Here is a 27,237-nt window from a genome sequence, read left to right on the forward strand (position 1 = left end):
AGAATGTTTTGGTGTGTAGTGGTTTAAAACTTGGCGCCTCAGATTTCTTTACAATGCTGGTGATAGGAACCAGGGGTCACAATGTCTACAACACAAATATAGTCATTTTATTTACTGTACAAAAGCCACCAGTGAACCCACATGTCTTCTGAGTGTTGTATGTAATGTTAATGATGGTAGAATAATGGTCAATCTGAAAGAATACGTTGTCTTTGGGGACTGCGTTGCCCTAGAATACCCTTCATGCACCCCTTGATCGTGAATACATCAAAAGAAATGGATTCAAATACGTTTCAGACACAAATAAATAAATAAATCATAAAACAACATTTCAGACACCAGGCCGAGTATAACCACTTCATGTAATAACTTTCTGTGAGGGAGCTTTTAGAGGCATTACACATTTTAGACGTCTGGTTCCTATCACCACCGCTGTGAACAATTCTGACTTGGTAACTTGGACAAACGTCTAGAACTGAGAATTTCACACCAAACCACTCTGAATGACTTTTGCCTTTACATATTAACCATTAAATTATGCAGAAAATATCGATGGAGTTCCCCTTTAACTAGGCCTTCGCTTTACTTTAAACTGTCCTAAACTTTAAAATAAAACTATATCCTTGGAAAACATATTTAGATTTCAAATAAATGTATCTTTAATCTTATGTTTCATTTAAACTACAATACAAATATTGTAGCATTATGCCTAAAATGACAGCAGTTACATAACTGCAACTACAGTATATCATGATATGTGTTGTAATGTGTGTCCTCTGAATTGCAAATTGAAAGTAATGATTAATGTATTTAACATTCATGTCTGAAAACACTGGCCTTTTGCATCACTGATTATCACAATCATCGCAAAACGATTGTTTAGTAACAGATTTTTGTGTGTGAGTGGATTATTTAACAGTTGTGGCGACAGTCAAAGAGGCAAAGTTCGGGTGTATAACTCAATCACATCAGTTCTCTGATCGCATTGTATGGCTTACAAAATGTGTTGATTGGTGATGAAAAGGTAAGAGAATTTTCCCGATGAGATAACACAAACGTGTCAGATTTCTACGGTCTATGAAGAGCTTATTTATAATAAGAGTCCTCGGGAAATTTGCCGAGGACTTTTATTGTACAAAACAACCACAGGAACCGTATAACTATTCTATCCTGATATTACTCGGACTCTCGCTAACTTCGGTCAATGCAGCTCTCCCCTGTTTCGGCTAAATTGGTGGTAAAGGTTCAGCTCTTCTCAAATATAACACTTACAGGCTTATAAACGTGCCTCGGCTGTGCTTTAACCATTAGACGTTAACAGGCGGGTCCCATCGTCAGTCGGAGTGAGCCTGAAATCCGCCGATGTTGACTCAGCTCAGCTGTAGCTGCTGTGGCTAACTTAGTTAGCTAAGCTAGCTGGCTAGCAGCGCCGTTTCTGACAGTTGTCGAGCTGACCGCTGTCTGGGTGTCAACTGAAGTCCTCAGCGCTCGTTAAGACAGCTAAAAGAAACAGATGTAGTTAGCTACCTGATGGATGTGTTTGTTGAGTTTCGTGTTAGACGTCGCAGATTTAAGTAACGTAGCGTTAGCTAACGAGCCAGCCTAGCTAGCTAACCTAACTAGTTTAACTGCTCTTGATATTTCCCCCTCAAAGCAAGTGTTCTAGACTCGCTTTACCAGCAGTTATCTGGACCTGTATACACCCTAGCTAACGTTCAAGTTGGGGGAAATCAGCGTGTTAGCTGGTCGGCCTGTTTATACCCACCAGACAGCAATGAGTTTCGGCAAAACCGGTGCCGACTATCACTTTCACATGAGCTTGTGAGCTCGAACGGGTATTTTAATGGGAGGCGGGCCGTGTTGTAGTGAATCTTGCGGGCGATATTTGCGAAAACGAAGGCGGCACCGGTGGCCCGAATGGAGTCCCTGGCAGGGTACGTTCACAAAGCGGCTAGTGAAGGCAGAGTCCTGACACTGGCCGCCCTCCTGCTGAACCACACTGTGACTGAGACACAGTACCTGCTGGATTATGTGACGCAACTGGCCGGCCAGCGCTCCACTCCTCTCATCATTGCTGCAAGGAACGGTCATGACAAAGTGGTCCGCCTCCTTCTGGACCACTACCGAGTGGATACTGAGCAGACCGGGACGGTTCGATTTGACGGGTAAGTGCAAAGCTTAGTGATCTGTAGGTTTAAGTGCTGGGTCTTCCATTTTGTTTCAAGTCTAGTTTTTTTGTTTGTTTTTGGAATTCCCTGCTGTCGCTGATATGGTATTCCTATTGTTTTTATGTTCCTCACACTCTCCCAGGTATGTCATTGATGGAGCAACAGCTCTTTGGTGTGCAGCAGGTGCAGGACACTTTGAGGTGGTACGACTTCTCGTGTCACACAACGCCAACGTGAATCACACCACCCTCACCAACTCCACTCCTCTCAGGGCTGCCTGCTTTGATGGCCGACTGGACATTGTACGCTACCTGGTGGAGCATAATGCTGATATAAGCATTGCCAACAAGTATGACAACACCTGTTTAATGATTGCTGCTTATAAGGGTCACACAGATGTGGTTCGCTTTTTGCTTGAGCAGGGCGCAGACCCTAATGCAAAGGCACACTGTGGTGCCACTGCGCTGCACTTTGCTGCTGAGGCCGGTCATCTGGACATTGTGAAGGAGCTGGTGAGATGCCAGGCAGCCATGGTGATGAACGGACATGGTATGACTCCCCTCAAAGTGGCAGCGGAAAGCTGTAAGGCAGACGTGGTGGAGCTGCTTCTCTCTCACGCTGACTGTGACCCTCACAGCCGCATTGAAGCTTTAGAGCTGCTGGGTGCTTCCTTTGCTAATGACCGGGAAAATTATGACATTCTGAAGACTTACCATTATCTGTATCTGGCCATGTTGGAGCGTTACCGTGACCCTGAGAGGATTATTGCCAAAGAGCTACCGGCACCTGTGGAGGCGTATGGGGGCCGTGCGGAGTGTAGAACTCCACAGGATTTGGAGGCCATCAGGCAGGACCGGGATGCATTGCACATGGAAGGGCTAATGGTTCGTGAACGTATATTGGGTGCAGACAACATTGACGTTTCGCATCCCATAATATATCGTGGTGCTGTCTATGCCGACAACATGGAGTTTGAGCAGTGCATTAAGCTATGGCTGCATGCGTTGCGTCTGCGTCAGCGAAGCAACCGCAATACACACAAGGACCTCTTGCGCTTCGCCCAGGTGTTCTCACAGATGGTTCATCTGAAGGAACCAGTACAGGCCTCCGATGTGGAACAGGTGCTGTGCTGTAGTGTGTTGGAGATCCGACGCAGCATGGCACGTGTGGAAGCAGCCTCTGAGGCCGAGCTTCCCGCCTGCACTGACAACTATGAATCCAATATCTTCACTTTTCTCTACCTGGTGTGCATTTCCACCAAGACTCAGTGCAGTGAGGAGGACCGAGCACGGCTCAACAAGCAGATCTATGACCTGATCCGTCTTGATCCGCGCACCAGAGAAGGCTCCTCTCTGCTCCACTTGGCTGCCAGCTCTAGCACACCCGTGGATGACTTTCACACCAATGACGTGTGCAGCTTCCCCAACGCGCAAGTGACCAAACTCCTGCTGGATTGCGGTGCTTTGGTGAATTGCGTAGACAATGAAGGCAACAGCCCTCTGCACCTCATAGTGCAGTACAACCGGCCCATCAGTGATTTCCTCACCCTTCACGCCATCATAATCAGTCTGGTGGAGGCTGGAGCTCACACGGACATGACCAACAAGCAGAAAAAGACTCCACTGGAGAAGAGCACGACAGGTGTATCTGAGATCCTCCTGAAGACACAGATGAAAATGAGTTTAAAGTGCCTGGCTGCTCGTGCTGTCCGACAGCATCGCATCACCTACCGAGACCAGATTCCTAAAAGCCTCGAAGAGTTTGTTGAGTTTCACTGATCAGTGTATTTTAATTTTTTTTCTTTTACTTTTTTTTTTTTTTAGTTTAAAAAAAAAAAAGGATTTATTTTTTACCAATCCAATGGTGCTGGGAATTCTCGATCAAGATGTTTTGGTAATTTTGATCTTTTCCTTTGTTGAAAGTGCTAGTCAAAAGGACGTACAATTGGATTATGCTCGCTCTCCTGATGTACTGGTTTATTCAGGCTGATAAAAAGTGTCTGTCATGTACTGCTGCAAATTATTCTAAAGAAATTGGAGACATTTACCACATCTGCGTTCAGCAACGGCAAAGCTATGGGTGGACACCTCAGTCAAATTTTCCTGATATTGTTGTTCTTTTTCATATCAGAAAGTTTGCTTCCTTATCAGTCATGTTCAAGTATTAGCTTATCTTTTGTAACATGCTCTGAAATAACTCCTCAGTGAAGCCATTGTTTAGGAGCTGAACAGACATTGAACTTTTATGTGGGCATCAGTCCATTTGCGAATGACCAAAAAAACTTGACAGAACATCTGTTTGTTTTATTGGCTGCACTTTGCTCGTATGAGTTATTTTTGTTTTATTAACATATTTTATAAAAGAAAAGATTATTTAAAAATAAAGTAAAAAATCTATTTTCTAAGGAATCATTAGCAGAGGATTGATGTACTAAAACTAATCCTTCTAGTAAAATTCCTTTTATAAGTACACTAAAATGTGCCTGTGACAGGATCTTTGAAGATTTTTATTTTATTTTGTGTTTCAGAGGTTTCCTTTAACCACTATGCCGCTATAAAGTCATTTATTAAATTTACAGTAATTATTTGCTTTAAGTAGTTTTTAGGGGCATAAGCTCTGAGTGGGCTGCAGTCCCTCAAGGGGCCTTACTCTGGAGGGTGCTCCGAAGTTTTTACTTGAGTCTGAGAGAGAAAGAGCATGTCTTCCCTCTTCAGTTGCGTGTGCTTGTTTGTGTGAGTGTGATATGAAGACGAGGATTTGAATGATGACTTTGCTTTTTGTCCTTGAGGTCCAGTGATTGTAATGTGTCAGTGAATTTTTTTTATTTCCAGATTGAATGAACCAACAATAAACACAAACATGTAATGATTGTCATTTTTCTGCTGTATAGTTTTCTGATTGAAGACCATTTGTTTGTATAGTTCAGCCACTCTATTAGTCATGTGTAGTTGTCTCTCATATGTTGCCACAACATGTATGTTCAGTTGTAAGTTATGAATCAGTTTTGCCCACTTTTTAGTCTGTATCAGACATAACAAAATTAAAAGTGTGCCTCTCTAAAACGAGTAAACCTCTCTCTGAACACAAGTCTGCCTAAGAGTTGCAAAGCATAGAACCTGACTGACTAAGTCTTACAATGAAAGAAGAGGTGCATCTAACGAAGGCTCCACTCTGTTTGTTCTAGTGCACAAAACAATATTTACAAAGATGTTCATATACGTATATTTATGCTACACATCTGTATATTTATATTTGATGTATGTGTATTTATTTTGCCAACACATGCCCTTCAGTCACAACCAAGTCACTTGTCAAAGAGGTTGATAAAGGCCGACAACCTTTAAGACTCAAATCCAATCAGTTACCTGATTTTTGAGTAGAATTCATTCCAAAACATTGTGAATTAGAAAGTGTGATTGTCTGCAACATGTATGGCAAGTCGTTAGGTACCTAATCATGTGGCCACATGATGTATTTAACAGAAAAGCTGCCTTTGTAGGTTATAGTTAAGTCCTCCGGATGACTGTCTCTGTGGTTTGAATGTGAATCACCCGTGTTACTTCCTCTTTAGTGTAATTCAGCAATGGAAACTGGACTTTTTGAAGAATGAGAAAAGCCTGTAATCCAAAAATTTTAACCAAGTTTATTTACTATACTAATACATTAATCAGTTTTATTCGTATTCTTTTATTCTTGTCTCCATGTTCAATCATTTCCTGTAGTTCTATAAACATAAGTTGCTCTTGAATCTTTACAAAAGCTCTACCTATTACATTTATTAAATTAGTATCTCTTCAGTTACATTTTCTTTAACACAAACACATTCACCTCAGCTTCAGTAGACTGAATAATAATAACACGGTGCTTTCACTCAGGTATAGTCAATACAGTTTCAGTCAAACGTTTACTCTTGGTCATGAGTTATATAACTTGGTTGTGATTGGTCTTCATTGTACTGAACCCGCTTGAACACTTATCTGCTTGTGCCCTACCTAAAATTGATAAATATCATATGCTTTTGATATGCCATGACCAAATTATGACTTTCAAAAATACAGTGGTAGTTAATACTGTTGCACTAAAATGTGGATAAACTCCTTGCGTGGGAAGAACTGTATAAATGTCTCAGAATGGCTAAATTGCGAATATTGGGCGAATATTGACCTAAAGTCTAGAAGCCCATGCAGAAACTGAAGTCCATTTAAGGTGCAAAGCAGCATTATGGGTGTGTGCGCAGCAACGTCTCCATGTTTATAGTAGATACTCAATGTATGCATTTTATATTAGCTTGTTGCTCCATTTCAAAAGGCAGTAACTGTTTATTTACAAAGTTCAAGTCTATATGTGTAAGTGCATCAACATGGATTTATTGCAAAAAAAAAATCTCTTGAAAAATATCAAGTGCTGATTTGTCATCACCATAATGCTGAAGTTGCGCACTGCTAAAAGCCTTTTCTTATGTTTAAACTTTTATCTAAAAATATGGTGTGCTTTATAAGCGTAGTGTATGTTTTATTTACAAATCCACTGTGTTTGTTTTCACCTCTGCACTTTTAAAAACTAAAATCAAATAAGACTTTGGTCTTGTATATGCAAAACCTACCAAGTCTTAGGTCTTCGGTCTTAAGTTACAAATCATCAGAGATCCATGTCTTTATTGCAGCACTGCAAGCCAAATAGGTTGAGACTGAATAGTCCTGTCAGAAAGTGGAAGGGCTCAGCAGTGCATGACAGGTGCTGATTGGCTGGAGTACTGCAAAGACACATCCTCGCTCCTGGAGAGTCCCTGAGTGAAAGTCTGTGAGGGAGTAGGTGCACACTCGCCATGGCTTTACCGATCCTCCCTGGTCTTCTCATTGGCGACCTGTCCTTCCTTGTGTCGTCTCTGCCTATGAAAGAATCCCAACTGGAGACAGAAGGAGCTGAATGTGAGTTTTTGCTCCTAATGTGAAACATTCATATATTTGATGATACTTCTTGACCTTCAGAGTTAAACTGATACATGCAGGATGTAAAGGAACAGTGAATTGCCTTTTAATGAAAGCAGTAGGTGATCCACTATAATCGAATGTGAAATGTGTGATGATTTTTGAAGTGAAAGCTTATAGAGGTCTGACTGAAGTGAAAATTATAAATGATATTTGTCGCTATGGCAAACAATTGTGAGTTGCAGCATATCAATTAAATGGAGCAGTAAACCACATAAAATACCAACGTAGATCTTACTCCTAATTTTATGTGGCTATTCCAACATTTGACTACATTGTACTCTTTGCTACTGCAACATATCATTATTTGTCCAAGTGTATATCTCAACAATTCTGTAATAATGAATCAGAATGACATGCCTTCCAGAGTGCCAGAACTAGCAGAGCCAAAAGCTGTAGGCCTCCCAAAGTGCTTCCGATTATAATCCAGAAGGGAATTCTGTAATCTTCATCCTTCCTAATCTCAAGGATTATCTACAGGCATCACAAAACAGAAATGTCAAGTTCAAACTCTCAGTTAAAAAGAGATGTGTGGGATGAAGGTTGTTGTTTCTTGCCTGATTTAACCTTTCTCCAGGTTGGGCGATGATGTGTGATCTTTTTTGTTTTACAGTTGGTTAAAAGATGTTTTTTTTTTCCACATTTAACCAAGATGGAACATCTTAGCTATACTTATAAAAACATTGCAGTATTATTTTCCTGCTTGGCCCTTAATAGGTTATAGTGCTTACATGTCTCTTCGGTCTCTCCTCATGCAGGAACAAAGGGCTGTTTGTGCTGAGCTCGATGGCTGCTGTCATCACCAATTCCAGAGCCTTGAAATTTATCTAGAGAGAAAAAAAAAAACAACAAAAATATTATGTTTCCTGAAACTTTCCATTAGAAGCCACAATGTCCGATGTCATTAGTGTGCATTTCATTGTTTTCCAAGCAATCATTCTTTCAAAGGGCCCATATTCTACATTTTTCTTGTATTTTTGTCCTGAAGTTTATGTACCAAAACAGTGGTAATTATTTTTATGACAGTTTTTGGTACATAGGGACAGGTATTTTCCAATCCACTTTTTTCCTTCACAGTTAAAACAGACTATTTTTGTTACTGTGCCTTTAAGATGACTCACATAGCATCATTTTTAACTTACTGATTCTTCACAAGTGAAATGAGGCACAACATGTTCAAAACACACTCTGGGTTAAAATGAAGATTAAGAAATCCTTGGGGATGCTGGAACTCTAGCCATGTTTTACAGATGTCTGGATCCTTTAGAAGGCAACAGTGACACAATGAGTGAGTGCTCTAAACTGTTGTGGTCATATGTAAATGTGTTCATGGTTGTGATGTCAGAACTCATTCAAAACAAGCTGCTTTTATATCTTAGTAACTTTATATTGACTGGAGGAGTGATGGGTATGTAAAGTACAAAAAGAAAGAAAAATGCACTTTTCCATCTTACTGACCCTTCAAATTTAAATATCACAATTTTTGATCTGTGTTAATGAGCATTAGTTGATATTGATTATTGCTCTTTATCAAAGATCAGCTTGTGAATAAAGGAGCAAAGCCTATAAACATGTATGCGCTTACTGTCAGTAGTGCGTGGAGGTTTAACCATCCTGTCACAGTCACACTGATTTCCTGTTGGGGCAGCAGGGAGAGTCTGCACTGGGCAGACAAAGCCAGGCCAGTTGAAGAATTCTATTTAACACAAGAACAAACGGGTGAGAACTGTACTCAAAGCCCCTGAAGATTCAGGACATATACAGTTATAAGTAAAATAGTAGGATGCATTAAGAACCTACTGCAACTAAAAATACCCCCCCCCCACGACCCTGACAGAGAAGCGGCTTGGAAAATGGATGGGTGGATGGACAAAAAAACCCAAATATGCAGTTGCTTAATAGAAATCAGAGTTCTAGAGCTACTGAATGTTTTTACAGTGATTTGACTGAATAAAGCCAAAGGCAAGGAAAAGATATTCACCAGCTGTGGGATGTGCGTGAGGTCTTCTTCAGAGGGCAGACCAGCTGCAGTGACACGTGGAGCATTGCAATGGGAACCAGCAGACTGAGGAAAACAAACTAGACTGTGAACTAGGAACACTATACTCTTAATTATCCTTGAAGAAAAGGATATGTAGATTTACTAATATGCACCAGTTAGCATTTTTCACTACCAATAGGACAAATTCTGTTAAGTTCAAATGTAAAAAAAAAAAAAAAAAAAAGTCAATATTCTGTAGCTAACAAAAGATCTCATTGAACAGCTTCTTAAAACCCACTTATGCAGTTTTCCTGAAGATTCCGATTCACCAATGTTCTTATTTGGGATTTGTTCTTAGTTAAGAACAGAATGTACACACACTCAATAGCACAAAGGTATAAACAATTCTGTGGTTTAAGAACACGTCATGAATCTGACGTTGACCTTTTCTTAGGACCTTTTTCAAGAACAAATTTAAGAAGAAATAAAGATATTGGTGAATGAAGCCCAGTGACATTATATACGGTTCACTGTATAATTATTGGCACTTAGGGTAAAGATAAGCAACCAGCCGAAAATGTTTGTTGTTCATCAGTTTAATCCTACCCTAAAAGTATAGAAGAAATCAATAATTTACAATGTAAAACTACTCCAAAAAATAAGTTCTAAAAATCAAACATTGCCCTGCAGTATTCCCAAAATCTATTCCAAATGTATTAAATCACATATATGTATAAAAATATATTTGTTAAATATATATTTTTAAAAATGCATTTATTTGTATTGGTGTTATATATTTTTTGTTCAAATTTAAAGGTTACAGATATAACTAAACATACATGAACTGAATAAATGGTACTGATGTCTGTGTTTCTCACTGTACCTTGCATTAACCACATATGTAAGTAAGAAACTCACACAAAATGTATTTCACATAAACAAGATATCAAATCATAACTGCATTTTCACAGCATATCAATACCTACAACACTAGCTTTTGCCATGCTAAGGTTAATTTTATAATTCTTAAAATTAAAATAGTGAAAAACAAATTCATCATACGTTTACATTTATATATGTTCTGAAAGACATTTTATTATTTAGTTTCAGTCTTTACCAAGAGTGCCAATGATTTTACAGGGCACTGTAACTAACAACAAGTTGCAAAGATTTAAAAATGAATCATTTCTTTATTGGATCCCTACCTGATCAACATTAATGCTTGAAATGTACAGTAGCTGATTGTTGTTTTTGGTCACTGCAAAAACCTCTAGAGTGAAGAGCAGGTGACTCACAGGAAACAGGCCGAGGTTCTGTATCTGCAATATAACGTGAAAAGCAATCAAAGGACTAGCAATGGGGTGGATTTCATAACACACTGAAATCTCTTTCAGTGACTTCATTAAATTTGGCCTGAGGCTATATCATGCAGTGAATCAAAATGTCTGAACCTGGAGGGGAGATGCAACTTCATAGCACTTGATCCACCACAATAAGAGATTCTTACCTGATGAGATAAGTTGAAGGTTGGCCCAATAACTCCTGGATAGGCCTGGGGAGGCTCAGATTTGATTTCAAAGCGAGGTGGGTTAGAATCTCTGAAAGACAAAAAAAAGTAAAAGACAGAATGAGACAGTGGCACAATTTGGCTTCTACATGTGTTTTTTATTGATGAAAAATCATGTACATTCACGTCTCATCTCTCATTATGATACAGATAACGTTACAACCAGCTTTATTATTTAAAACCAGCATCTGTTATATTATCTCACTACCTTGTAAAAAGAAGATCAGCTTCATGTCTCAGAGGATGGTATATATCATTGATGTTGTCTTCTGGAGTCATCTCTTCTCCATTGCTACAAGAAGTAAACAATCAAACAGTATAACTTCAAATAAGCCAAATGAAATAATGAGTTCTATTCCTGATCTACATGATGAGCTAATGCAGTTCTAAGACTCTAATATTTTGGTCTTACCTGGAGACCTTCAGCAAAACCTGTATGTGATCTAGAAAGACAGACCTGCTAAACTCCAACTCCAACCTAAAGATCGCCTAGGATATTAAAAAAAAACAAAAAAAACAAAAACAAAACTTATTACTTGTTGCTAGAGACACACACCCACACAAACACACACAATCAGGCTGAATCATTTCTCTGTCAGCTGGGAATCAGACCTGTGAACTGCGCCATAAAGACAGAGCTGAAGCGAGTGAGTGAGATTAACAGCAGGTGTACCAGTTTGCTCTGTCACAATAACAAAATTGAAGCAGCGTTTGTAACACTGTCTCTTTCCTCTTTCCAACTTCTGTACACTCCGAAACATGTCATGGTTAAATCAGTGACAGCTCTGTGATAAACTAATTTAACCCATTTAAGCAGATTACAAATAATGACACCCAAAAAGACTGAGGGTCCTTGTGGAAGAAAAGGTATGCTGGAGAACAAAGCAAATAAAGAAAGCACAGATCTCCTTCCAAAAAAAGAAAGTGAGATTAAGGAAAACATCACTGATTTACCAAACTCTTGACAAGTGGTATGTTTGATATAACGTGGATGAATGGGACACCATCTGAACAAATTATTCAAAGAATAGATGGTTTAATTTGGCATCTTGTAGATAATTATTCACTGCTTTGGAATTTATGAATAACATACTAAGGCTGATTTTTTAAGTTATGTATTCCCAGGACCGTAACTTGATAACATGCCATGAAATGAATTCTTGTCTCTGTTTATTGTTGTTATTATAGCAGCATATAACAAGCAGTGAATTTACTAGCCCTGACCTTTGTCAAGCAGGAATCTTGTGTTGCTGTGGAGGTTATAGGTATGTGCCAACATGTGACAGTTGTGTGCAGTCTCACCTGAGTTTGTGACCTCATAAACGGACCACTGATGTTGCAGCTCCGCTGTAGGATCAATCTGTCTGCTGTCTGACACTCAACTGCCAGGTCAGAAGGAGTCTGGAATACAGGAGACACATTTGTATTATCTTTGTATTAAATTTTTTTTGAGCCAGTGGTTAATTCAGTTGTGAGGTTAGACTGGCTCACCTACGCATGCAATAAAATCTTAGCTGCGTCCAGCTAAAAGATCTAGAAAATGTAAAGATTGCACGAAAAACAGTGGACAATGTCATGGATCTTATTTGTATTGACTACAGCTAATTCTGGCCTGTGGTGCAGAACAGCAAAGCTTCTTGGACCAACTCTGAAGCAAACCTTCACCATCAGGCTGGAGAACTGCAGGTTCGCTGAGTGAGAGATATGAAGTCGTGTGCTGTAAGCGTTTTCTCCATCATTCTCCAGCCGAATCTCCACCAACATTCGTCTTCTGCTGGCCTCCACAATACGCTCCCCACTCCTCTTTTCCCCCTGCTGGACACACAATGGCCATGCAGCATGCTCTCGCCAGGCACAGAACTGTCTGGAGTCAAGAGTAGAGACAAATAAGGAGGACATGTCAGAGCTCAATGCACAATGGATTTTCTTGTTTGTTTGAGAACACAAGACAGGCGTCATACACCAGTGTAGCTTTAGTGTGATTACTGTATGTGTCTAAGAGATGACACACCTACGGTCCAGCAGATCAGTGTTACTTTGAAGTATCAAGTTAGGCACACATTTATCATCTTCATCACATCCATTCCAGAAGGGTAGCTAATGGAAAATTAAGATGGAAAATGAAATGGATCAGAGAAAGTAATTGTGAGAGAGACAGAGGAACATACACAAAGGAAAAGCCATTAATACTGTGTTTCCTGCATATACTTCCAGCAATGAAGAGGGTTTGTGTAGGTCATTTATCTATGAATAAGGACATAGTTACTTCTGAACGCAATGTAGTGGGCCAGCCGTCGTCCAGCACCGGGCCATTGTCAGGATCCTGCAACCTCACCTCCACAGTGAAGACTATCGGCCGAGTGTAGTCTACAGTCTCCTATAGACAGAGCAGGCACACTTTGACAACACCATCACACATGGACGCAGACATAGGAAAACCATATAACTCATTTTTTTCTATTTTTCATTATTTCTTTTTACACTACTTATAAACACCAGTGGCTCTTTATATTGTGTGAGCATTTCATGACAAAAATGAATAGAATGAATGAATAGAGAATGAATAGAAATGAATGAATGAATAGAGAATGAATAGAAATTTGGAAAAGCAAATCTTTGAAGTCCTCCCATCACGTTAACAGAAGTTAACATGTGTATTTAGTTATTGCAAATGTTCCTTGCATATATCTATCTGAGTTATGTGTCTACTGAATGATGTAATAAAATAATTTAAAAGGATAATTTATTATAACTTACGATTCAAGTTTTTGTAACTAATATTTATAAGACATTAAGATGGAAGTGCTAATGAGCGATACAGCATCACAGACTCACATGCACATGGAAGTAGACATGCTCACACTGCTGGGTTTCTGGTAGCACAGAAATGTTTGAAGAAGGCTGTCCCTCAGCAGCATCCAGCACTGCTCTGGGCATGTAGCGCCTCTCATCAAAACCCCAGTTAAGCTTCAGAGCTACAGAGAGAGAGAGAGAGAGAGAGAGAGAGAGAAAGAGAGAGAGAGAGGAAAACTGATATACATGTACAAATATACTTGCACTGTATCTCTCCGATATATTAACCAAAATCTGCGATTCCTAACTGCTACTACAGACAGAGTTCTGCGTTACTGTAACAGAAAGTCTGTTGCTGTTATTCAGGTTACTAAAACACTGTCCTCTAATAAACTAAAAAAAGACATGGCCTTCTGATATCCTTCAGCTCGTTCTCAAGAATGAAAGAAGGAATATGATAAATAATTTTTCCAACAATCCATTAAAAGAAAATGTCAGCCAAGTGTTAACAGTGATAGGAAAGAGTGCAGAAAATCTAAGAAAGAGGAGGAAAAGACAGATGGATAGAGAGACAGACTGAGTCTAGTTGATAAGATCCAGATGAGGAGTGAGAGGGAGGGATATGGGCCTGACACAGTTTTACAGTGGTTTCCATGGCTGTGTTTCCCGGTCATGTTCAAAAGGTTCCCTCTCTGGCCCAAGGCATAACATGTTAGGAAAAAACCTTTCCTTTAAAAAGACCTGACCCTTCAGACATACATCTGATGGAGATTAAACACAAGTCTGGCACAGTCGAAAACCCTGCACACTCTCAGACTCTGCCTATGCAGAAACACACTCATACACACCTGTTTACACACACTAACAGGCGATTATTTCTGCTCTAACTCTTCCAATGGATGTACTGATTATCTAAATTGCATTACACCACCCAGGTGTTGCATAAAGCTGAAAACCAGTGGTTACCTACCCACTCCTTGTGTCTTTGTCACTGGTGTTTGAGCTGTGACAGCAACACACACATTGGCTGCCATGCAGGTCACTTCTTTTCCTCCTCTCACACAATCTTTGTTAAACACATTTATCTTAGATGGCTGAAAATCTACGCTGATGTGCACACGGACCACACTGCGGGACCTGCGCATAAAAACCAAAAGCAAATAGTGAAGAAATATATATATATATATATATATATATATATATATATATATATGTATATATATATACACACACACACACACACACACACACACACTTATTAACCTTAAGTAGTGGGCCTAGTGGTCTTCCATAAGTTGGGAACTTACCAAAGCAAGACAGCAGCACCAAGTGCACCTACAGATAAGTCTATCAGATCATCTCCATTTATGTCCATCACACCATGGACACTACGCCCGAAAAACTGCAGGCCTGAGGAGATGTCTACAGCTGCTATTCTCTGAGAAAAAGAGAGATAGATAGAGGGAGGGAGAGAGAGAGAGAACAGAGCAAGGCTCAGAAGGATCTATTTATAATTCATTTACAACTTGTGGCTCTATGCCATAATTTCATGGTCAACTCATCACGGTTTTAAGCTCTACCTGCTTATACTTCGGGTGAAAACCATTTTGCTGGCTGTAGAAGAGATAGATTGCCCCCCTGTGGTCATCCTCTAGAGGTGCACCCACCACCAGGTCTCTGTAACCATCACCGTTTAAGTCAGGCAGAGAGGACATAGCTGATCCGAAACGAGAGTTTTGTGCCTCATCTGATGCCTCAAGAAGGCCCTCCAGGACAAACTGTCCCTTAAAGCGACAAAGAGGCAACAAGTAAAATGAAGGCAATTAAAGGGAGCTATGTGTAGGGTTGCCAGATTTCTGGTCAGCATTAAAACCACAATACTATAGTTTAAAAAAGCATTTATGACCAACATGACATCAATAATAAACTGTTCATCCTTGTGCACTGAAATACTGAGCAAGAAAAAAACAGCAATTATCTGCCAGTTCTACTGCATGCTGTAGAAGAGAATGGGGTCATTCCTCCTCTTTTGAGGACACTTCAGATTTTGTTAACTTCGTACAGTTTATTCTGTTAGTTTTCTTCATGTCTTCAACATGTGGTGGTAGTGTGAGGGAAGATTGATGGAGGGAGGTGGGGGAGAACTCTTCAACCCTCCCCTCCTCCCTCCCACCATAGCTGTTGCAGGACTGATGCAGGACTGAGGAACAGGGAGGAGATAGGCTGGTGGTGGGGATTGCAAACCCATTGTCACAGGAACAGGAGGTGAGGATGTGAATTTATAGTCAGTTAGATTGGAAGAAGGAAGGGTTTTAGACATGTTCCTCCCCTAAATTTCAGTTAAAACATAACTACAGTATCTCAATCAGTGCTGTCATGAAACAATCAGGTGTGGGGAGATGTTGGACCTAGTCAGCTACATGATTAAGGAATGCAATTTATTATTTTATAATACCTGCCAAAATGAAGCCCATAATCTGTTGACCTGCCAGCGTAGGAATAAATGTTTATTCCTACAAAGTCCAGTCATAGATGGAAAGCCGTTCAGGTTGGTAACACGTATCCAAATACATCTACGCAGTGTTTAGAACATTCAAGAACAGTCTAATCTTCTCAGCCCTTTGATCACTGGTAATGCAGTGGGATGCCTACCTGTTGGTTCAGTCTGTAGATGTAAACCCTGCCTCTCTCCCAGCCTTTGCTGAAGTACATGGGAGCTGCCACCAGCAGCAGATCTGTCAGCCCGTCATTATCCTGGTCTAGTGGAGTTAACTCACTGCCATAATAGGAGCCAATCTACAACAGCATACAACAGCACAGACAACGTTATAGACCAAGATGAAGGAGTTATATTATATACCATAATATACCATTATTAAATCTTATCCCTCAAATTGATTAAACTAAACACATGGCTATGCCCTGTGTATCTCATTCTTTCATGCACATCATTCTCCATGGAATATGTTGCTTAGAATCTGTTAAAGTTTTATCTCTGTTTCTCTGTAATATCTCTATCTCTATCTATATCTCACATGCACCCACATTCAGTCGTATGTCTAGAGCTTGTGGCTTGCATAGACCATTTACTGCACGTCCACACTTCTGCATGGATTCTCACACAACAGGTGAAATGCACATGGTGTACAGAGATAACTGCCATCTGGACCGGGGACTTGTGTCTAGACAGTCACACAATTTCTCCCCCCAAACACATGTGCTCTATTAATAACCTTATTGGTTCCACCAATCAACAGCCCTACTGTTAATCTTTAATACCATAACACACCACTCACTTAAGACAAAGTTACCTGCAGTAATAAAGATCTTAGCTTAATAAGAGCATGTAACAAAATTGATCAGCTTCAACCTGTCCAAGCTGCATGGTTATGAACTAACCAGGCAATAATGTGAAGCAGTAATGGATGACACAGAAATCTGGAAAGAAAGGATCAAAGCCTGCACTGCCGCTACTTCAAATCTGTTATGAAAGGTTAGGTGTCTGTGGAAAGCTGAATAACTCTCAAAAAATGAATTCTTAAAACACACTGTTTGCTGTTTTAAGTGCTGCATTAGCTTGCGTTTACCATTAATGTCTTCAGCACGCTATATTAGTAAAGCCTGTTAAGTGTTTCTCCTCAGATAAGCCAAAACAGTCACCCAGTACAGATGAACAATTACTGTATAATGCATCACAACCCTTTTATATTCTTTTGTATTGTGTACTTGTGTACTGGGGCACACATATGGACCGACTTTGGGGTTTTGACAACTTGTCTGAAGAAAAGTGACAAATCATTACATGAAGAGTTTCATTCCAAAGTGATGTATCCATTTGTAACAAGAATAGAAGGATAAAAAGAAAAACAGCTGATGTATAATGCACTTGGTCCAAAGAAAACAATTGTTTCTCTAGTATAGATAGTATTAATCATAGCATAGTATAGATTATCTCACATCATGAAAAAAAATATTCATAAAAGTGTGTTTTAATGTGTTTTGGAATGACACCCTTCGTATATAAATGTCTATAGAGTGGAAAAGTGATAGATACAGAAAAAAGGCAGAATAAAAAAGTAAGAAAGAAAGCACAGAAAAAACATTGATATTTACCTGTTGCCCTGTTAGGGAGTGCAGTATAGTGAGGTTGCCCGAGTTGGTAAGTGTGAATATGATGACTTTGCCTGTGTGGTTAAAACGAGGAGCTCCAGCCACATACAGCTGTCCATAATACGCTGACACTACTGATGATACAATATAACCTAGAGTATCACAAACACACACACACACACAGACACAAACCACTAATAAAACTGCTCTGGCATGTTGACAAAAGTTGAAGCTCTCACGCCAGGAACATGTTTCCTTGGCTTTCTTTATCTATATAGTGGTAGACATAAAATAAATGGAAGGGCAGCTAAGAGCAGAGGGCAGATTTACAGAAGCTTGTTTGAAGTCTGCCCATGGCCTTGTCTACATGGTGCGTTAACTACAGAGAACACCAAAGCATGTAGACAAAAAAACATACAGATGGATCAGGGCAGACCACATTCTTGGGGTTAGCTGATGGCACCCTGCCAATATTCCAAACAGGCTTCCTCTCACTGTGGTCTATCACTATCATCCTGGTCAAAAAGAAGTCCAACCACTGCCTCTAAAGCTATCACTATTCTTCTAACTTCAACAATTCTCATATTGTTCTACATAATTATTAGCTTACATTTTGATGCAATCCAGGTAGAAGCTTAATTTGTTGCAGATATAAATGAAATCCTAGCAGATTATTTTGCATTCATTTTATATGATCATATTCATATAAGAGACAAACATCTCTTTATCCTTGAAAATTAAACAGGCTGGTTTTCTTACATTTGCTCTGTGACAAGAAAAGCACAGCATTTAATAATTTCATTCTATATTCATTCCATAACCCTGTTACAGACTGTAGCAATAATGCTATTAAAACCACAATGAATTAAAAACAGGCTACTCATGCAACTTTGTTCCCATAAACTGGGGAGTGAACTGTATGTTTTAAAACTTTTCCAATAAACATTCACATTTATTAAAAACTAGCAAGGAAAATGTGTTTTTCCATAATATATCACCTTTAAAGCAAATGTTCAGTTGTCTCAATATACTGTTCCATACTAAAATATGGAGAAAAAGGTTTCCTGTCCCTCACCCAGGTAAGCTCCATGGTTCTTCAGTTCCTCAGGAAACTCTCTGAGGTATGAAGACTTGGGAGGGATCACTTTGCCATTCTGTGTCTCTTTGAGGACAGCGCCATTCCAGTCATAAGCCCCTACAGCACCTACCAAAATACCATCCTATGGACAGAAAACCACAGGTTATTGTAGAAGCATCATTGCTCCAAAAAGAATGATTGTTGCACGCATACAGTACTGTGAAAATGTCAGAAAACACCTTTCATTTATTTAATCCATCCATCCATCCTCTAAACTGCTTCTCCCTCAGTGTCGCGGGGGGGGGGGGGGGGGGGGGGGGGGGGGGTTGGCTTGGGTTTGGGGGTGCTGGAGCCTATCCCAGCGGTCATTGGGTGGAAGGCAGGATTCATTTATTTAATTTTCAGTAAAAAGATTCAGTCAAGATTTCTGAATGTGTCTTGGATCATGAGAAGTGCAGCCAATATAAATTTATGAGGTATGGAAAAATATCCCTGCAGATTTCTTTAAAAAAAAAAAAAAAACTAAAAGCAAATTTGGCAAATAGAATTGATACTGAAGTAAAAGCAAAGGGTGGAAACACTAGGCCTGGGCGATATGGCAGTGTGATTGGATATCCTCTGTGATTGACACATAACCTGATGGTAATGTGTAAAAGAACTGTCATTTTTTTTGTTCGAGAGAGAGAGGAAAAGAAAGAGAGAGAGAGAGAGAGAGAGAGAGAGAGAGAGAGAGAGAGAGAGAGAGAGAGAGAGAGAGAGAGCGAAAGAGAGAAGGAGGGACAGAGAGGTTGATACCAAGTTGTCTGTTAGTTCTCTCTGCTGGGCTCTCTACTGCTACCTTTGCCTATGGCTCCTCCCCTTCTAATAATTTTAGTTTGCGATAATTTTAGCTTGAGTGCACTGAACTGACAATAAATGCTGCTGTGCTTTGTAACTGCTTGCTTTAGTGTGACTCGCTGCAGTAAAACAACTAGGCTAAAGTGAGAGTGTTACCCTAGCGCAGCTAGCTCTAAACCTAGAGAGAAAGTTCTTCTAATTCCCATCCACAGGAAAGTGCATGGGTGTGCCTTTAGAAACCTCTTGCAGTCTGAAGTAACAGAAGCAGTTCAGTATTATATTGTTTAACATGTGGTGCGTATTTGTTGGGTGGAGAGGATTTAATCAATTATCTTGTTGTTTAACTAGAAAATATTGTGATAATTATTTTATTCAGACATCACCTGAGCCTAAAACACCAAGCACTTTTAGTTATATTTAGTTGTTGAGATTATTGTGTAATTTTCTATTTCTATTTAATGTTTTTAGCTTTTCCTGTTATTGAAAATTTTTATAACTTGAACTTAATGGCCATTTTGCCTGGCAATTAAATAAATGATAGGTGGACTCTGACTTATGCTGTATATCTTTATATCTATCTGCACTGTATATCTTTGTTAAAGTAATTTTTAAGTTAATTAATTCTTAAAGATATTTTGCTGGTCAGTCTATGGATAACTGATAGAGGTGTTACTATACATACATACATAGACAGACAGAAGTACATGTATATTGCTGTTGTTGGAACAAAACCTTGCCCAAAATGGTAACTTTAAAGGAGAAGGGAAAAAACATCTTCTTTACTTTTAATGTAAGCCAATGAGACCAGTCTTTTTCTGGTTATTTTGGGCCACTTCTTTTGGTCCATTCATCTACTGCTCTAGATTCCAGTGGCGGCATGCTTTACACCACTCCAGGCTGGCATTGTGCAAGCGGCTCAGCCTTGGAAATCCATTTCATAAAGCTCCTAACGAACAGTTCTTTTGCTGAACACTGCAGTTAGTGATGCAACTACAGCACAGTATAGCACTATAGTTCAGAACTCGGCTGCCCTGTTTTATGAATTTGGATGGTCTACAGTTGACTAGGGCAGATCTAGCAGGACAGAAATTGAACATTAAAGTAACTGAGCTTCAGTCTTATCCATTCTATGGCTAATGTGTGTCTTTAGAGATTGCAAAGATAATAATAATTTTGAAATGAAAATAATTCATAAATAGCACTTAATTTTTTGTTTCTGTATAAAAAATATACTGCATTGTGGTGCAAAAATGACAAAACAAATCACGCAAGCTGTGTATTGCTACATTTGTAATATAAAGGTAAGACTAATGAGAAACTCAAGAGGTGAAACTTTTAGAATTATAAGGGAGTCTTTTACTGAAACAATCTCTGTACTGGCTGTTTTTTTATTTGGCTGTTACTTAAACAATTTGAGTCAAAATATCCACACTCATAAAAACAAAACAAATACTCACGAAAGCAGACATAGTTTAGAGATCTTCTATAATAAGTCTGTGCTGCTCTAATGACTTTTACAGCCACATACCCAAAGTGTTGCATAATAAAGACAGCTATGCAGATACTGTGTATAAAGTGAAGGGTGCAAGCATGCATGCACTCAAAGGTACGCTCTTTCTCATGCACGTGATTGCGTGATTGCACACGCTTACACGTACACGCAGACACATGCACGCACGCACACACGCACGCACGCACGCACGCACACACACACACACACACACACACACACACACACACAGGCACAGTGTCTGTATCCCATAAAACTAAAGGCTTTCTGGCTTTGGTTCATAAATCTGTAAAGAAGGCTAAAAGGCCATGAGAAACTGCCAAGCAGGGAATGCTCTATCACAATGTGACGTTATATGGGATGCAGACAGTGTGCCAACTCAACTCACCTTTATATGAATGTGTATTTCTGCCAGAAGCTCTGCACCACATTACCCACAGTAGCCCAGCACTTAACCTTAACCCTAACTGTATTACAGAATGATTTGCCATTCTTACAGATAAAATCTACAGACTTGGAGAACAGTAGCTCTGTGCATTCCATTGGAGTAAGAAACCTGTTCAATTTTAGACTCCATATTCACTAGGGAATAAAAGGCCTGTTGCACTGACAACACGAGAGCCAGTGCTACAGTCGTCATTAAACAAAGACAGCAGTGCAAAGGCTCCCAGCTCACACATCAGCCAAGTATTCTCTCATACAGTGTCGACGTGGACAGTGTGACTGAGTAGCAGATTTGCACAAAAAAACCTCCTTCAATGAGATCCCTTCATTGATAGGGGTTGCTCCTTATAATTCCATTACTCACATAAGCCCCTTCATTTGTATTGTTTATTTGAATTGTTAAAATGGGGTATGGTAACAGCCTAAAATATATCATGATCAAAATGGATTCCAAGAACAATAAAAATAGTTTTGGGAAGGGATTATTTATTGTGTAACTGCCTACCTCTGGGTACTGTTATCATGAAACAATGACTGAAAATGAAAAAAAGAAACTATGGCACAATGTAAAGTTCAACCTGATTTCAACAATAGCAACAGAAAACAGTAAGTATGATATCATCTCTTTTTTCTTGGCCTCTCATTCACATAAAACAGGTAAGAACATCCACTTCCACCACTGCACTTATAAATTAGTTTTTATTAATTAACTACATACACTTGCGCACATTCATACAACTTTGCAGAGATAAAGCAGGTACTGAGGTCAGCACTTCTTTTAGCTAGCCTTAGAAAAATAGCATAACACAGCTACAATTGCTGAACCATATAAGCAGCAAGTTGTCTACATTTGCAGAATGCAGGTAAAATCTTGACTGAAGCAGGGAAATGTACCTTGTGGCTGACCGTGCTGTGCCCAAGCTCATCTGTCACTATCCTGAAGCTAATTTTAACTGGCAAAATGATTAATCTCAAAGCAGAATGGAGTACAGGCAACTACAAAGAACACATATTTTAGCAGCTGTCATGTGAACAAGACATACTATAGGATTACACAGAAAAATTAGATGTTAGAAAGAAAACAACCTTATTACTGAGAGAGAACAAGACTACATCTGCAAATGTGATCTGTTTCAGGACTGGTGCGTTTAGCACTTGGAGGAGGAAAATAGTGTAGAGTTGTAATAATTCCTGTCTGTCTCATTGAGCCAAGCCAATAAACCAGAATTTGAGCTTTAATTTTCATCTGATTATGGTTTATTTGTACCAAGTTTGATGGACACTGCCCTCTTTCCTAATAAAAGAAATGAAGCTCTTTTTTAACGATTTAGTTGCAAGCAAATAAAGCTAATCCCTTCCTTTGCAAACACAGTCATGTGTATAACCATGCGCAGAAAAGATGAGGACACATGTGTGAGTGTGTTTTTGTGCAAGTGTCCCTCCTTGAAGCTGCCTGGCTTCAACAAAACCATATGTGCTCTTTGGGCTGCTTTTCCTCGAAAAGTCAAGAAGGAGAAAAAAATCTTTCCACGACGTTATCTTCCTTCTCAAATTGCCACTGTTCAGAGCAGCACCAGGAATCCAACAATGTGAGGTATGAACCTATGTTATTTTTCCCAGGAAAAGCTGTGCTTTGCCTGCTACTAAAGCTCCCAATCCCAGTATCTCTCACCTGCACTTGATTACTTTTATTAAGCTTCATACCAGACAAAAAGTACTGAAAAGTCTCGTGTTAAGAAAGGATACTCTGCCGTCTCTTTCTAGCTCCCATTATACGTATATAGCCTTGACAAAAATACATTTCCTTAATATCTTGGAGTCTAAAACCTCACTAGATTTCTCATCTACACACTCTTCAGGTCAACAAAAGCTACACTGCAAATGAATACATCTCAAGTGGTTTAATGATTGTTCCTTTAACAGAGTTGACAGTGATTCACAACTTACCTCCACAATGTGTGAGGAGAAACCTGCCTGAGACATCTGTAGTCCAAAGGCAGTCCCACTTTGGTCAGTACCTACAAAGATAGGACAAAATATTATGATACTGGCTTATTGTCAGACAATAAGTCAATGGGGTTGGCTTAAGGTAGGATATGATATAATCTTTTAACTACTAATATTTATAGAAGGAAGCAGGGAAGACATGGTAAAGCAAAAATCAAATATATTAGCATTGATACAGCAAAAAAAAAAAAACACGAAAAAGTTAAATAAGCCAGTTGGCAGTGTGATTTACTGAAAGGCATAAGTGTACCCTCTAAGCTGAAGATCTTCTCTCCCAGGGCGTCAACAATGTCTTTCAGAGCAGATTCGTCAGTCACATTGAAAAAATGCTCCTCAGGGTCAGTGGCAATGGATTTGATCTCTCTTAGAAAAGCTTCTGGATTGATCCCACGCCTGTTGTAATAGCCAAGCACCTGAGGACATAATCATAGAACAGGATCCTCATCCACAGCTTCAGGACATACCATCCTAGCCCACATATATCAAATCTCTCAGAGTAAGAAAGCTGCCCGAAAATTAGTGCAGGTATTTTCTCCCCTTACATCATATACACTTCCAATTGCAAGGACTAGCAGCAGCAACCTAAGAAAACCTGGGGAAGGGTAGGATCTCTTAATCACCTACGGCCAAACTCAAGCCCATTTGACAGATCTCACTTTTGGTTTAAGTTTAAGTAATTCAGCTTTACTGAACTGCTTTGTGAAATACCTCCATTATCATTAACTGTAAAGAAAATGAAAACGGGATCAGGACTGAATATATCATTTTTAGCTGGGGCTAAAAGCAACTGCCTTCAACAACATGTAAATGCATGAGAAATAAACATTCTAACAAACGTTCTTCAGAACCACAAGAACAGAACAGTATAGAAGAGAATAAATGTGAACTGAGTGGTAACTGAAATATAAAGCAAACTCACAGCGATTCCATATAGGGTGATGTTGTCCCGCTCGCTTTTCTCCACAGCTTCCTGTAGGTCCGGGCTGTCATGTGATTCCCCATCAGTGATCACAATCATCACTTTCCTGGCATCTGGACGCCCTCCGCGCTTAAATGCCTGGGAGCTGTGCCAACATAAAATGATCTATTGTCTAAGACAATGTAACTTAAAATATACAGAGGCTAACAAGACCATACATTCTCTCATTGAGAACCTGAACCATGAAGCAATAAATAACAACACTTTATGTAAAAGCTAACTGAGTGAACTGATGGAAATTTGAGTAAAAAAAGCTATTTCCCTTAAAGACTACTCTGTGCTTTCTGGTGTACCGTGCAACATTGATTCCAAGTGCTGTGCGTGTCTCTTCTCCTCCACGTTGGATAATATTGTAAGCTGCTGTCACTACTTCATTTACAGAGTGGAAGTCATCCAAGTAGAATTCATGAACCACTCTCTCTCCATACTGCACCACTCCAACCTACAGAGAGAGAGAAAACAGGGGCCAATAAAGCAATAAAGGAGAATTCCATAGAGTTTTCAAAGAATAAACATAATTCAATTGTTAAAATGTCAGGTCTTTCAGATTGGTTTGCTGTGAAATATGAAATTAAATGGCACGTATAGGTTCTCTGATCATTTTGGATAGTAAAATAGCTAAACTTGTATTGTCATCATCATAAGCCCTGGTTCCTATCACCACCACTGTAAAGAAATCAGAGTCTGCAGGTTTGTCTCCAATGAAATATTTCACAGCAAACCACTCTGACTTTGTTCACATCTAAATCATATATAGTCTCATATACACCAATTCATGTACACCATGTACTCATGTAAACCAATTGATTTAAATGGCTCTCACACAATACAATTATATGCAAAGGTTTGGGCATCCTTTCCATTGCCAAATTACATAGCTTGTTGGTTTTTAAAGTGAAAAGAAGTCAATACTATCTTTGCAGCAGTTTTTAAAGATACAGACCCATTTGAAAGTACTGGAACAACAAGGCCAATTATTTTGTTTTTGCTATACTCTGGAGAAATTTAGGTTTGAGATCAAAAGATGACTATAGATCATAAAGATTGTAGATAGAACTGAATGTCTGCTCTTGGTTGGAGGCCTGGCTTTCACCTTTGAAAATTACATTTGCTGTAAAATAAAGCATGAAGACCCGAGAGCTGTCTATGGCAGAAAAGCAAGCCATTCTGAAGCTGAGAAAAGAGAGAAAATCAGAAAATCAGAGCCACTGCACAAGCATTGGGCATAGCCAGTACAACAATTTGGAAAGTCCTGAAAAAGAAAGAAAACACTGGTGTACTAACAATCACACATTGAACAGGTCAGCCAAGGAAAACAACAGCAGTTCATGACAGCTCTTATTGTGAGAGCTGTGAAAAAAAAACAAACAAAAAACAAATGTCAGTGACATCACCAACAACCTCAACAGGGCACTGATGAAAGCAACACAATCCACTGTCCAAAAAAGAGGTCATACCACAAGATACAAACCACTCATCAGCAGTAAGAATTGGAGGTCCAGATTGGAATTCACAAAGAAATACAGAAATGAGGAAAAACAGTTCTGGAACAGTTTATGCAGTTCTATGGATCAATGAGACCAAGATAAACCTCTAAAAAAGTGAAGAAAAGGCCAAATTGTGAAGAAAGGAAAAACAGTGCAAGGAATGTCATGACTGCATGGCTGCTTCTGGAACAGGCTCACTAATCTTTATTGATGATGGAACTCATTGCGGTAGCAACAAAATTAATTCAGAAGCCTACAGAGATATTCTGTTTGCCATTTTACAGAGAAATGCATTAAATCTACTCAAGAGAAACGTCATGCAGAGAGAACCCGAACCACCACCCAAAAAACACACAACAACTAAAAGATGCTGCAATAAAAGGCTGGAAAAGAATCACAAAAAAGAATTCAACAGTTAAGTGATATCAGTGGTTGTCGGCTTGATGCAGTTATTGCAAGCAATTAATATGCAACCAAATATTGTTTTATTTACTCTAATTTAGACTATTTGCTTTTGTACTCTTGCTCACCTAAAAAGTGGGCTACCACTAGAGGTGCCATGTCCTAAGTTTAACTGGTTGTCCAGTAGCAATTTCTGTCTGAAATGTAATTTGAAAATGGCAAGTGAAGAACTCTGGAAGTCAAATCAAATCAAATCAAATTTATTTGTATAGCGCTTTTTACAACGGATGTTGTCAAAAAGCAGCTTTACAGGATTTCAGAAAAGACAAAGTTTCCACAGGACTGAAAGAATGTACAGAATGTACAGAAACCCCCCAGTGGGCAAGCCGGGGGCAACAGTGGCAAGGAAAAACTCCCTCAGAACTGAGGAAGAAACCTTGGGAGGAACCAGGCTCACCAGGGGGGACCCATCCTCCTCTGGTCAAACTACCTACAAGTCAAGGCAAGAACTGGAAGACCAATAAAAGTCTGAGATATAACTGTTTGTATGCTGGCCAGGAAACCAAAGTAAAGCCCCCACATGACAGCAAAGGACCTGCAAGAAGGCTTAGCTGACAGAGGAGTGGTGGTGCACTGTGCTACTCTTCAGTGCTGCTTGCACAAATATGTTCTGCATAGAAAAGTTACCAGAAGGAAATCTCACCTGTGACCTTTTCACAAAAATTGAAGTCTGAAGTATGCAAAACAAATTCTAGGTCAAATTAAAATGGAACTTTTTGTCCACAATCACCAAAGGCATGTTGATAAAAAAAGACCAGCATCTGATGAAAAAACTGCCAACTTTTAAGTACAGGTGTGAATCTATCATGCTTTGTGGCAGCTACTG

The 27,237-nt window shown here is 39.4% G+C and overlaps 2 protein-coding genes across 3 annotated transcripts in view; one reads left to right on the forward strand and one right to left on the reverse strand.

Moving 5' to 3' along the window:
- The first annotated feature begins 1,146 nt into the window (after positions 1 to 1,146).
- fem1b (fem-1 homolog b) lies at positions 1,147 to 5,230 on the forward strand. Its single transcript, XM_017684608.2, has 2 exons — positions 1,147 to 2,165; positions 2,311 to 5,230. Exons 1-2 carry the CDS (start codon positions 1,918 to 1,920, stop codon positions 3,944 to 3,946), a joined length of 1,884 nt encoding a protein of 627 aa, XP_017540097.1. The 5' UTR covers positions 1,147 to 1,917; the 3' UTR covers positions 3,947 to 5,230.
- A 558-nt stretch (positions 5,231 to 5,788) lies between these two features.
- itga11b (integrin, alpha 11b) overlaps positions 5,789 to 27,237 on the reverse strand; it is a 38,090-nt gene continuing 16,641 nt past the window's right edge. Inside the window, exons 7-30 of one of the 2 annotated variants that reach the window (XM_017684602.2) lie at positions 24,756 to 24,904; positions 24,403 to 24,547; positions 23,734 to 23,896; positions 23,424 to 23,494; positions 18,683 to 18,827; positions 17,611 to 17,759; positions 16,150 to 16,293; positions 15,078 to 15,281; positions 14,805 to 14,935; positions 14,468 to 14,634; positions 13,540 to 13,679; positions 12,971 to 13,081; positions 12,716 to 12,801; positions 12,370 to 12,568; positions 12,007 to 12,105; positions 11,117 to 11,193; positions 10,913 to 10,996; positions 10,645 to 10,735; positions 10,343 to 10,456; positions 9,138 to 9,221; positions 8,742 to 8,852; positions 7,888 to 7,983; positions 7,517 to 7,630; positions 5,789 to 7,074 (exon numbers count right to left, since the gene is read on the reverse strand). In XM_017684602.2, coding sequence (XP_017540091.1) covers positions 7,000 to 7,074; positions 7,517 to 7,630; positions 7,888 to 7,983; positions 8,742 to 8,852; positions 9,138 to 9,221; positions 10,343 to 10,456; positions 10,645 to 10,735; positions 10,913 to 10,996; positions 11,117 to 11,193; positions 12,007 to 12,105; positions 12,370 to 12,568; positions 12,716 to 12,801; positions 12,971 to 13,081; positions 13,540 to 13,679; positions 14,468 to 14,634; positions 14,805 to 14,935; positions 15,078 to 15,281; positions 16,150 to 16,293; positions 17,611 to 17,759; positions 18,683 to 18,827; positions 23,424 to 23,494; positions 23,734 to 23,896; positions 24,403 to 24,547; positions 24,756 to 24,904 — 2,949 coding nt within the window. In that variant the 3' untranslated portion in view covers positions 5,789 to 6,999. Of the gene's footprint in view, positions 7,075 to 7,516; positions 7,631 to 7,887; positions 7,984 to 8,741; positions 8,853 to 9,137; positions 9,222 to 10,342; positions 10,457 to 10,644; positions 10,736 to 10,912; positions 10,997 to 11,116; positions 11,194 to 12,006; positions 12,106 to 12,363; positions 12,569 to 12,715; positions 12,802 to 12,970; positions 13,082 to 13,539; positions 13,680 to 14,467; positions 14,635 to 14,804; positions 14,936 to 15,077; positions 15,282 to 16,149; positions 16,294 to 17,610; positions 17,760 to 18,682; positions 18,828 to 23,423; positions 23,495 to 23,733; positions 23,897 to 24,402; positions 24,548 to 24,755; positions 24,905 to 27,237 lie in introns of both variants that reach the window. The other variant, XM_017684603.2, reaches the window with a different exon arrangement.

Source organism: Pygocentrus nattereri, chromosome 11 (assembly GCF_015220715.1).
Source record: "Pygocentrus nattereri isolate fPygNat1 chromosome 11, fPygNat1.pri, whole genome shotgun sequence".
Lineage (NCBI taxonomy): Eukaryota > Metazoa > Chordata > Actinopteri > Characiformes > Serrasalmidae > Pygocentrus > Pygocentrus nattereri.

Excerpts from the sequence above, each read along its gene's own strand:
- fem1b (XM_017684608.2), top strand. The coding sequence starts at position 1,918 with ATGGAGTCCCTGGCAGGGTACGTTCACAAAGCGGCTAGTGAAGGCAGA. Across the intron at positions 2,166-2,310 it reads GGGACGGTTCGATTTGACGG|GTATGTCATTGATGGAGCAA; the intron begins GTAAGTGCAAAG and ends ACACTCTCCCAG.